At 41.1% G+C, this 12506-nt stretch overlaps 1 protein-coding gene across 4 annotated transcripts in view; it reads right to left on the bottom strand.

Annotated features, from left to right (window-relative positions):
* Positions 1 to 12506, bottom strand: part of crybg1a (crystallin beta-gamma domain containing 1a) — a 69882-nt gene that overhangs the window by 18261 nt on the left and 39115 nt on the right. For 3 of the 4 annotated variants that reach the window (XM_023282904.3, XM_035954095.2, XM_035954096.2), the window contains 6 exons: positions 10011 to 11149; positions 2714 to 9186; positions 1859 to 1897; positions 1635 to 1753; positions 1060 to 1237; positions 606 to 745 (listed from right to left, as the gene is read on the bottom strand). In XM_023282904.3, the coding sequence (XP_023138672.2) occupies positions 606 to 745; positions 1060 to 1237; positions 1635 to 1753; positions 1859 to 1897; positions 2714 to 9186; positions 10011 to 11149 (8088 nt within the window). The remainder of the gene's footprint in view (positions 1 to 605; positions 746 to 1059; positions 1238 to 1634; positions 1754 to 1858; positions 1898 to 2713; positions 9187 to 10010; positions 11150 to 12506) is intronic. The other variant, XM_035954093.2, reaches the window with a different exon arrangement.

Consider the following 12506-nt stretch of genomic DNA (forward strand, 5'->3'; position numbering starts at 1 on the left):
TATGACAACCACAAGCGCTGGCCTGCAGCTGACATTCCTTCACAGACAGAAAAGAGATGCTTCACATAGACTCCTTCCTCAAGAGGTCTCCAGAAACTTCACATCCCTGAAAGCTCAGTTAGTAGGAATCTATCCACCAACAATAAAACTGACACATTTTCACAATGCAACAACTCTGTGTACATACACCACTGGTCAAAAGTTTGAGGTCACCCAGACAATTTCATGTCTTCCATGAAAACTCACACTAACATAACTACACAAGGGTTTTCTAATCATCAATGAGCCTTTCAACAGCATTAGCTAACACAATGTAGCATTAGAACACAGGAGTGATGGTTGCTGGAAATGTTCCTCTGTACCTCTATGGAGATATTCCATTAAAAATCAGCTGTTTCCAGCTACAATAGTCATTTACCACATTAACAATGTCTACACTGGATTTATCATTCATTTAATGCTATCGTCATTGAAAAAAAGCTTATTTTTTTCAAAAACAGGGACATTTCTAAGTGACCTCAAACTTTTGACCGATGGTGTACATGCATGTTCCTTTAAACGAGTGACATTAAAGAACTGTTGTTATGAGTGTCAGCTGAACTTACACTCCTGAATGGACCTTGATGGAGCCAGTGGTCTGTGGGATCCCATAGGAGCTAACCTCTACAGCAACATCACAGTAAGATGACACCCTCCCCAAACCGTTTACCTCCTGAAACAGGTCAATTCGAGGCATGCTATAGTCCTGTAAAACAGAAAATTCCATTGAGAAAAGGAAGTTTTAAATTTTAAATTCATTCTTAACAATGAGTGATTGGTTTAATACTATAATTTAAAATCAGAATATTTATTTACACTCAAAAAAAGTCTAATTGATGAAAGAATAATTAAAGAAGACAACAACTATCAGCAAACACTCAATGCAAGATTTTGGTGCTACAATTTTTTCTGTTGGGTTTAATGGGGGAGGTAAGCAAGACCACAGTACAAATAGTAGTATTAATAATGTGGAAGCAGCATGGCAGCCAGACCATTGTAGATAAATAAAAACTAACTTACCCTTACTGCCAGTCGAACTGAACCTATGACCATAGGTGCAGTTGGAACAGGCTGCCCCATCCGGTCTAGAGTCTCTGGAGTTCCCTCCTCTGCCCACATATTCACTATCTGGTCTGTAGGACCTTCCTCAAGGGCAATGATACGACCCTGGAAGCCAGGTTTCTCATAGAGGAGCCAGCTGAGGAGAGAGAATTACACCATATTATCAAAAATGCACAACTTTCTCCAGTAAAGTAAGTTGCTGGATAGCTGAAGGGAAAATGACACAGCTGCATTATTTCTATAGAGAGCTCCAGTAGATACATGCTTTTAGAGATACTCTAAGTTAAAGGACAGAAATTACATTTACAGAAGTCTGATGTAGAGGATTTGGACCTGAAGCACTTCTATTAAACAAAGACTGGAAGAATAAAGTGCAAAGTGCAGTCATATCACATGGATTTTAAATTACGCTGCATTACAATACAGAAGACAGAAAAGAAACAGTCCCATCTCTCTGAGGATTGTACATGTAGACATCAGTGTTCCTGTTACAGCTACATACAGCAGATCTATGAGCAGTGATGCGACCGTACCATCCTCTGATGACTCTGACTGAGATGACAGGAGACAGCTTCATTGCGGTGGCGTCTTCTACATCATGGTGGAGCTGAAACACCTCCCCTCCAAACTGAGCGTGTTCATGAATGACGATCTGGACCAACAAACAGAAATGTTATTTTAACCTGTGAAAAGCAACAATGTGCTACTTCTACTCAAACTGTTATCAAAAATGAGTGTGACAAATATTTCATCATACCTTCCCAGGCCTTTTGTGGAACCCTCTTTCTGCAGGTATCTGTGAGAAAATATGAGAAACCTTTCCATTATGAACCTGTGCTGTAAAAATATACCAGATGCCATTAGGGCTAACTGAGTTTAACGGTTAACCTCTTCAGAGTCAAGTTATCACAGAAAGAAGAAAGTATTTAACTTTTAATTATACAGTGTAATCTTGTATGTTGTTACAGTGGTTGGGTTGGTTTGATCAAAGTAGAATTTATGTGACTGCTAAACTGACAATAACTCATTAGGATCCTTCAGTGCATACTATTTATATTTATTTTTTGTATATTTTATTATTCCTACAAAAGATAAAAGTCTTTTCTTCAGCTCATTTTACCTGAATACCAATCCAATGTATTCTGAGTCTTTTTTTTTGCTTTTCATGATGTCAGGCCAACGGTCTTTGAGGGGGATTTATTTTGTGCTGGAGATCTAATGTGTAATGGGCATTGTGTTCATGTAAAAATCTTGTTGCATGAGTCTGCTTTATTTCCCTGTTGATGCAAATATCTTATCATGATGTTCTTTTTGATGAGTGGATCTTGGTGAAGTTTTCCTGTACTAGATTCCAGACAGAGAACACATTTATTTCACTTGTCCCTACTTGCAAATGAATCATGACTTGGACAACACCATCAAATAACAAAAGAACTGGATGTGAAAGGAAGGCACATCACCATGGAAATAAACTAGAAAATACCAGTGTTCTGCACGTATGCTTAAGAGTGTAAACCCCATTCATGTTTGGAAAATCATCCATACAAGCTACTAGTAATTAGTGAATTCTAACTGACCTAGAGAAGCTTCTTATTTTAAATATGCTGCCTACCTTTGTTTTAGTAGAAAGTCCATTTCGAGAGGTCTTCTGACTGTAGTTGATGATTGAAGGCAGCCCTGCAGGCCCCTTCAGGCTGCTGTCCACATTAGGTCCATCTGATACCGAGGCCTGGTCCATAGCTGTACGCTCCTTCGAAATCAGGTCAGTTTCAGTCATCTGTGTGGAGACCTGGGAGGTCTCTGACTCCCTTTTGTTCTTCTTGAGGTATTTCTCTAAGTGATCAGGCAGCTTTATCTCTGAGAACAAGGGTGGAGGAGGAGCAGAGGAGGGGCTAAGTGCTGACTCACTAACTGTACCTATACCACCGCCTGTAAATGAACCTTGATTTATATCCTTCACATCTCCGTTATCAGCTTTAATGTCAGGCACAGGTGAGTTAGTAAGTCCCAGTTTCCCAGGTGTCAGGAGGTTCTGTTGCTGGTCAGATGAATGTTTGCTATTTGAGGCGATGGTAGTTTCCTCTGTGGTCTTCCTGCGGGAATGAGGGGAATTCATCAAGCTGGAGAGGATGGAGATTCTTTCAAGTCTTGACGTCATCTTCCCAGGTTCTTCTCCATTGTTTTGTCCCTCTTCTTTTCCTGCTACAGCATTTGTCCCCTCTTTGACTCCATTTTTTCCTTCTACCTCGTCAACGGTCGTCATTTGGTGTCTTCTTGTGGTCAAGTTGTCTTGTGATCGTTTTTCTAGGGTCCGACCTTTTCGATTGGCTGCTTTTTGTTTAAGCACCATAGCCGGTGAAAGATCCGTGAAACATTTGTCATTATTCCCTAAGCCGAACTGGAATTTCTCAGGATCAAATGTTTTCTCAAAATGGTCCTCCTTGATGGCTGGCATGGCAAAAGGTGGTGATGGGGACTTTCTACGAATGCGCCTTTTTGGAGGACGTGAGAAAGGAATTCCACCCTCCTTAATGCTTCTGATAAAATCATCAAAGTCATCAAGCGCTAAAGTTTTATCCTCACTTGCTGACGGACACAGTTTTCTTCTGTGTTCCTTCTTGCGTTTAGGGCGATGTTCTACATCTAACCAGCTAGATGGAGATTCTGTCTTTAGCTGGAGACTTTGAGGTGGAGCTGATGATTTTTTGGAAGCAGAAAGTGAGAAACTGTCATCAAGTGTTGGCTTTGGAGGCTTTTGTCCTTCTCTTGAAGTCTGTAGTCTCTGTTTCAAAGTATCGCCTGTAGCAAAAGTCACTGTTGCTGACTCATCTGTCTTTGCTTTTTCTTTGCTGTCTTCATCATTATTCTGAGCAGCAGCACTAATGGGTATTTCATTTAAAACAATAGTGGGCTTTTGTTTTTGCTCTGCACTACCTTTTCTGCTAGACACATCTTTTACCAAAGTGAGCTCTGACTCTTGCTTGGCCTTTGGGTGCTGATCCACTTCCTTTTGTATTTTATTTTCCACCTCAACAACCTCTTTAATGAGGTTTTTCTGATCCGGTGTCACATCAGGCTTACTAGCTGCTCTTTCAGCTGTGGAAACATTTAATATTTCTGTATTTTTGACCTCTTTGTCTGTCTTTTCTGGAACCTCTGTTGCTACAGTGTTTGGTTTTTGTTCTTGGTTAGCATCAGGATCTTTGCTATCTGTGGACTGATCAGTGTTTTTTCCTGGTTCCTTATTTGCAACCAGTTCTTCTTTGATACCTGAGGTCTTCCGGTTATCATCAGGATCTTTGCTATCTGTGGACTGATCATTGCTTTTTCCTGGTTCCTTATTTGCAACCAGTTCTTCTTTGACACCTGAGGTCTTCTGGTTAGCATCTGTATCTTTGCTATCTGTGGACTGATCAGTGCCTTTTCCTGGTTCCTTATTGGCCACCAGTTCTTCTTTGACAATTGACGTCTTCTGGTTAGCATCAGGATCTTTTCTATCTGTGGGCTGATCAGTGGTTTTTCCTGGTTCCTTAATCACCACCAGTTCTTCTTTGAGAATTGAGGTGTTCTGGTGGTCAGCATCAGGATCTTTGCTATCTGTGGACTGATCAGTGGTTTTTCCTGGTTCCTTATTCACCATCAGTTCTTCTTTGACAATTGAGGTCTTCTGGTGGACAGGATCAGGATCCTTGCTATCTGTGGACTGATCAGAGGTTTTTCCTGGTTCCTTATTCACCACCAGTTCTTCTTTGACAATAGAGGTTTTCTGGATAGCATCTGTATCTTTGCTATCTGTGGACTGATCAGAGGTTTTTCCTGGTTCCTTATTCACCACCAGTTCTTCTTTGAGAATTGAGGTCTTCTGGTGGACAGGATCAGGATCTTTGCTATCTGTGGACTGATCAGAGGTTTTTCCTGGTTCCTTAATCACCACCAGTTCTTCTTTGAGAATTGAGGTCTTCTGGTGGACAGGATCAAGATCTTTGCTATCTGTGGACTGATCAGTGCTTTTTCCTGGTTCCTTATTTGCCACCAGTTCTTCTTTGACAATTGACGTCTTCTTCTCAGCATCAGGATCTTTGCTATCTGTGGACTGATCATTGCTTTTTCCTGGTTCCTTAATTACCACCAGTTCTTCTTTGACACCTGAGGTCTTCTGGTTAGCATCTGTATCTTTGCTATCTGTGGACTGATCAGTGCCTTTTCCTGGTTCCTTATTGGCCACCAGCTCTTCTTTGACAATTGACGTCTTCTGGTTAGCATCAGGATCTTTTCTATCTGTGGGCTGATCAGTGGTTTTTCCTGGTTCCTTAATCACCACCAGTTCTTCTTTGAGAATTGAGGTGTTCTGGTGGTCAGCATCAGGATCTTTGCTATCTTTGGACTGATCAGTGGTTTTTCCTGGTTCCTTATTCACCATCAGTTCTTCTTTGACAATTGAGGACTTCTGGTGGACAGGATCAGGATCCTTGCTATCTGTGGACTGATCAGAGCTTTTTCCTGGTTCCTTATTCACCACCAGTTCTTCTTTGACAATAGAGGTCTTCTGGATAGCATCTGTATCTTTGCTATCTGTGGACTGATCAGAGGTTTTTCCTTGTTCCTTATTCACCACCAGTTCTTCTTTGACAATAGAGGTCTTCTGGATAGCATCTATATCTTTGCTATCTGTGGACCGATCAGAGGTTTTTCCTTGTTCCTTATTCACCACCAGTTCTTCTTTGAGAATTGAGGTCTTCTCGATAGCATCTGTATCTTTGCTATCTGTGGACTGATCAGAGGTTTTTCCTGGTTCCTTGTTCACCACCAGTTCTTCTTTGAGAATGGAGGTCTTCTGGTGGACAGGATCAGGATCTTTGCTATCTGTGGACTGATCAGAGGTTTTTCCTGGTTCCTTAATCACCACCAGTTCTTCTTTGAGAATTGAGGTCTTCTGGTGGACAGGATCAGGATCTTTGCTATCTGTGGACTGATCAGTGCTTTTTCCTGGTTCCTTATTTGCCACCAGTTCTTCTTTGACAATTGACGTCTTCTTCTCAGCATCAGGATCTTTGCTATCTGTGGACTGATCATTGCTTTTTCCTGGTTCCTTAATTACCACCAGTTCTTCTTTGACAGTTGAGGTCTTCTGGTTAGCATCAGGATCTTTGCTATCTGTGGACTGATCAGTAGTTTTTCTGGGTTCTTTAATCACCACCAGTTCTTCTTTGACAACTGAGGTCTTCTGATCATTTTGGGTGCTAATTTCAGATTGAGTTTTCTCATTCACCAAGGTCTGCATTGATGTACCTTTGATTTCAGTTTTCTCTTTAGCTTCCTCGGCACTCTGAGTTCTGGAACTTTTGACTTTAAGTTCTTGAGTTTGGCTTGCTGTCGACTCCTCTGAACCTTCCATTCGTACTGTCTCTGACTCTTGATTAAGGTCAGACTTTGGACATTTGGATTCTGCTGATTTGCTTTTCTCTGGTTTTGTAATGCTTCCATCTTGGTTGGTGATGGTTTGTGACACCTGGACCTGTTGGTTGCTTACTACAGTTTTGTCATTTGCAGTTTGTGTCTCATTCACCAAACTGTCTTCCGATGAATTACTAAATTCAGCTTTTTTGTTGCTACTTTCAGTAGCAGTACTTCCAGAAGTCTGCTCTAGAACTGGAGCCATTTTTGGTTTCTCTGTGGTCTTCTCCTGATCTTTACTTCTTATTGTTTGTTGTTCCTCTTTTAATTTATCATTTGGGTGTTTGTCTGGTTTTGTTATGTCCTCATCTTGGTCTTCACCACTTCTGGTCTTCTGGTCTTTGTGGATGTCATCTTCAGTATTAGTGGTCACAGTTTCAGTCTCAGTCCGTAAGCTCTTAAGTGATAAATCCTCTGTTTCAGTGTCTTCTTTTTTACCTTCACCACTCAAAACTTCAGTGCTTACAGCTTTTAGCTCTTTAATTGTATCCGTTTGTGAAATATGGCTTCCTGTTCTCTTCTCTGGTCCCTTCTGTGTCTCAGGCTCCTTGGGTCTAGCAGTTAAGGCCTTCTTGTTTTCTTGGTTGCTGACTTCAGATTCAACAGCCTCATTTGAAACCTCATTCATTAAACTCTTCTTTTCTTTATCACCTTTGACATCCAACATTTTTGTGTTTAAGGTTGTTATTTCTGGAGTTTGTTTTTCCTTTACATCATCAGCATGTTTGTTATCCACATGTGTGTTGCCATCCCTGACCTCTTCCTGTTTGGTTAGAAGTGGTTTAGATTCCTGTTTTTCTGTCACTATTGATGCCTTCATCTGCTGCTCTGCTCCCTGTTTTTTCTTAAGACCACTCTCTGCATTTTCTTTCAAAAGGATCACGTCTTGCTGATTTTTATCAACCACCCTGGGTGTAGTTTCTGGAAGTGCACTGCTTGCTTGCTCTGCCTTTGCACTTGACTTTTCCAGGGCATTTGTAACTACTCTCTGTGGTTCTTCCTTGGTATCAGGCTGTAAATGTTTCTCCTGTGGTGATAGCTGACATGGCTTCTCTGAATTTGTAATGTTTTTCTCTGCTTCACCCTCGATGGTTTTGCCCTTGAGCTCCACTTTGCAACTGTTTTGTGAGTCACTGGTTTCCATTGCTGCATCACCAAGCTTTTCATTTGGTTTTGAATCTTTCTCCTCTCTTTCAGATTGTCGATCCAGTAAAAGAGCCTCTTTGTCTGACTGATGTTCAACATTCTTGGGCAATTCACAAACAGTCACAGTCTCTGTTTGAATGTCCAAAGCCTCTTCTGGTTTCCTGCCAACCTCGTCTTTACTTTTCTGCTCTACGTCCAAGTATTTTACCAAATCTGTGCTTAATGTGGGGGACAATCTGTCTTTTTCTTTTGTGGTTTGATCTTTCAGTAACTCCTTCTGCTGCTCTGTGTTGACCTGGATAGCATTCACTGAGGCCACAGTGAGAGTGTCTGAGTGTAAATCTTTCACTTCAGGATCTTGGTCTTTTGAGGCCAATTTAGCAGGAAGACTGTTTCTGGTAATCTCTTCATCTTTTTCCTGAGAGGTGACTGTAGTTCTTTCTGTAAGGGAAATACTTGCAGGCAGAGCACCCTCCTGCTCAGAGTGGGTCATTGTGTCACAGTGAACGTCGTCACCCACAACAGGTTTGGCTGACATATCAGTTACAGCCTCATGAGCAGGTATTGTGTCCTGAGCCAGTGCTGCAGAATTTGTCTCTTTCTCCTGGATTAAATCCAGTTTCGTGTTACTTGTGGGTTTGGTCATCTCTAAAATCTCTTTGTCTTTTCCTTCTGGGGAAGTTTTTGCTGATATCAGTGTTTTCTGTCCTTGTACGGTTTTGTCACTTTGAACATGAGACACATTTTCAGGTAGAATCTCAACTTTAGTTTTTTTGACGTCATGCTGTATTCCATCAGTCTCAGCTTTATTTATATCAGTAACTTGTGACTGAGATGGAATTGCTTTGTCAACCTCACTGCTGGGCGATACTCCAACTCCTGGGTCTGTACCTGTTGCAATGTTTACCTGAGTGTTTTCTGTAATAATTGCATCAGTCTTCAGTGAAGGCTGGATTATTGAAATCTCTTCAGTTGTAGAATTTGTGATGACCTCCACTAATTGCTTTGTCTCTATTTCTTTCAGTTTGATTTTTCCAGTACTGGTCTGTTTATCTCTCAGTTTTATAATGTGCTCTTCTTCCTCTACAGACACAGACTTGAATTTAAAGCTGTCACTGTCTTTCACCTGATCAGCTTCCACTTTCTCAGGTGCTTTGACAGTCAACTCTGTCGATGTGTTTTGACTTAAGTCCTCAGAATTTTCATCTCTGGAGTTTCGAGGTTCTCTGGGTTTTACTCTGTTGAAGCTTCTCTGACCTCTTGTAGGAAGTTTGCTCACAGATCCTGAGGTGTCAGATGAATGCTTTACAGGACTTTTGAGGTGCTGTTTGACAGGATCATTCTGTTTGGAAAGCCTTGATGAGACAGTTTTCTCTTGCTTGGCAGGAGGTGGAGAGACACAAGAGGTCGGACTGTCACTGTCATCACGGCTCGTGCTTCTTTTAGGAGGGTGTCTGGATCCTTTCACTGATGGCAGAGATCCTGCTGGAAACACACACACACACACACACACACACACACACACACACACACACACACACACACACACACACACACACACACACACACACACACACACACACACACACACACGCACACACACGCACACACACACGCGCGCACACACACACACACACAACTTTAACACAGCAGAACTGGATGAAAGGCTGAAAAACTACCAAAAGGTAATAAAAAACACCTACTTACTCAACTCATTAATTAATATAGCTTATCTAATTAAATCTGTACCTAAAGCCTTGTGACATCAAAAGTAAACATTTTGATTTTATAGGGAGAATATATCTCAGCCAGGCCCACTTTTTGGACAGATTTAGCAAGTAAGCTATAATGGTAATATTAGAATTGGTGAGATTTAGTGCGCTAGATTCTGTTATGTATGACAGAGTCAGATTAGCAGTTTCCAGCTGTTTACAGTCTTTGGTTGAAACTGAGCATCTACTAGCTGCAGCTACATGTTTATCATACATGGGAGTGATATCAATGGTTTGGAAGTTTTCGTTTTTAGCATTTTGCCTATATTTTGGATAGACCCCGTAGAGAGACGGTAAATGTGTTAGTAGAGCAGAGGACTTGACATGCAGTAAAGCTCTGCCTGTCCGGGAGTCAAACTGGAAACTCACAGCTGACAGTATTTGAACCCTAACCTTTAAGTAACAAACATATTTCAAACTATTTCACAAACTCATAAACATTTTAAACCTCAAATTGAACTGAGTCTACAGCACTGACAATGATCATCACTGTGTTAAAGTGAAAACAGTAATAGAAATGACAGATTCTTTTCTTACCATTCTTGGGGCTTTCAGGGAGCGGAGGTGGTGTCTCACTACCAGATCTCTCATCAGGAGTTACTTCTTGCTGCTCTGGACTCTGCTTCTGGACTGTTTTGGGTCTGTCTGAGTCTGTGTGACCAGATGAAGCTTTTCTAAAGGTGGTGCCACTTGTTTGAGTTAAATCATTGTTCTTCTTTCTTGCTGGAGATGAAATGGGCAAGGAGCTCTTTGATGCCAAGGGAGCGTTATTCTCCAGGTGGTTCTGTTGCTGTTTTTTGATGTTGAAACTTTCCCTGTGTGCTGTTTTAACATGTCTTTCCTCATTCTCATTCTCCACACCATTTACTAGGCTTACAGACTCTACAGACTGAGAGTCCTTATCTGACTTATCCTGATTAAGCTTTGTTTCCATCTTGTTGATAGTTTTTGTGGAAGAAATGTTTCCAGACACAGATTTTCCTCCTTTAGCTTCCTCAAAGCTTGGTTTCCTGATAGCTTTGGTTGTGGTGGTTAGAGATTTCAAAGATTCTTTGGCTCTGGGTTGTTTTTGCAGTTTGGAAGTGAATGTCGACCCCGAGGCATCAGGAAGTGATGTTTTATCTGGAGTTACTGGTGATTTCACTTCTGCATCTGATGTTGACCTTTTGGGGATTTTAGACTTTGAGCCTGTTAGACTTACAGGACTGCTGGTGCTTTGGTCTTTTAATGTTGGTAACATAGAAACTGCTTTCTCACTGCTATGTTCCCTTTGTGATGGACTATCACTGGAAATTTCCACTTTTGTTCCCTCTGTGGTGCCCTTTGCTTTTGTGATGACATTCTTGGCCTTCCCTCCAGCTGCATAGGATGGGGTCTTTGTTCCACTTGCAGCGGTATGCTGACTTTCTGCAGCTCCTTTAACCCCTCGTTTAGAGAGGGTAGTCTTGCTGGTTCCTTGGCCCCTAACTCCAGATTCCACAACTTGTGACTTTGTTTTGTACATGTCTGAAGCTGAAGAGGTCTCATCAAAGTCAGAGGCCTCAGAGTCAGTTTTTTCTTTCACTACGGGTTCAGGAGTATTTGTGCCAGGGTGCGTAGTCTCATCTGTTGTTGTGGACAGTTCAAGGTTGGCATCCTTGAATTCTGCATTGTTTTTGTTTTGGAGGCTGGCCAGTCTGTCAGAAGGGAAACAGAGAACAGACTTTTATAGCAACCTTTATAGCCACATATGTTTTCACATGAGGTATAATACATCCTGTTTGGAATGATAATGTATCTGCATACAACTTAATCTACATTCTTTTCCTGAATGTTTGAGGAGAGATACCATTGTCTTATCTGCATGGCAAATATGCATACAGAGGGTCCTCGGCTTAGGTCAGTTCCGTTCCTACGGATCGACAGAAGTCGTTTTTCGCCTTAAGTCAGAACTCCGGCGAAAATGTAAACAAAGCCGTTCCGTGCGTCATGTTATCGATCAGTTATTTGGAAAACTCATGAATACCAATGACTTTCATGCACATATGAGTCATTTTACAAGAAGATAACAGAATATGTTGCACTGTTTTTACAACTTGACCCATGTTTGTTGATGGTTCGCCCTGTTCCGAGCATTTTATCATATCTAATTTCACTTCCATGGAGATGACTTTCCTTTTTAGCACTGCCATCAGAAGAGTCTGACTTTACGCTTGGGAGCCATAAAGAAGGGCAAAAACTTATCAAACGTAGCACAGTCCAAGGTGGCGTACAACCGGCAAATGTAAACAAAGCCGTCTTCTAACTCTGTGTGACGACGTATTCATCTGCTCCGCTTGCCAACTAGTTCCACGTAACAAGTTCCGATGTAATGACGAAACACCGTAGGTCGAGGACGCCCCTGCAGTTGTGAACTAAAGTTTACATACACTTATAAAGATCATGTATATCATATCAGTCTTGCGTTTCCAATGACTCCTACAACTCTTAACTTTTGATGCTGGAATCACTGAAACTCATGCATCTTTGTCACATGAAAACAATCATGCATTTTGGTTCTTTTATAGATATACTATAGGTCGTATAGGAAAATAACTAAATCTGCTGGATCAAAAATACACACATAGCAACTTGAACTATCAACTTTGGTGATGTAGAAAATTGTGTTATTGTACTTCTTGCTTATTTGTTACTATGTTTGATTGTTGTGACATGACCTCTTAACTGCTCCACAGTTAGCTTAGGTTAGCATAAAGACCGGAAACAAGGGAAACATGCAAACCAATACACATGTACACATATTTGTTTTGTTGCTTTGCAGGGTGTGACGTGCTGCACTATTTCTTGGCAAAACTGATGACCTTGTTCCACTTTTCTTTTTACATCTCTGGTATGCGTTCCACAAATGAACATATAATGTGTTATCAAGGTAGATTTTTATGCTGGTGTTGAATCAGCTCATCTATAATTTAAACGAGCAATCACTAAGAGTATTTTCCACAATTTTCAACGAGTCATTTAAGTAAACCTACTAACAAACTGTGAAGATTTTAG

The sequence above is a fragment of the Amphiprion ocellaris genome, chromosome 20 (genome assembly GCF_022539595.1).
Source record: "Amphiprion ocellaris isolate individual 3 ecotype Okinawa chromosome 20, ASM2253959v1, whole genome shotgun sequence".
Taxonomy (NCBI): Eukaryota; Metazoa; Chordata; class Actinopteri; family Pomacentridae; genus Amphiprion; species Amphiprion ocellaris.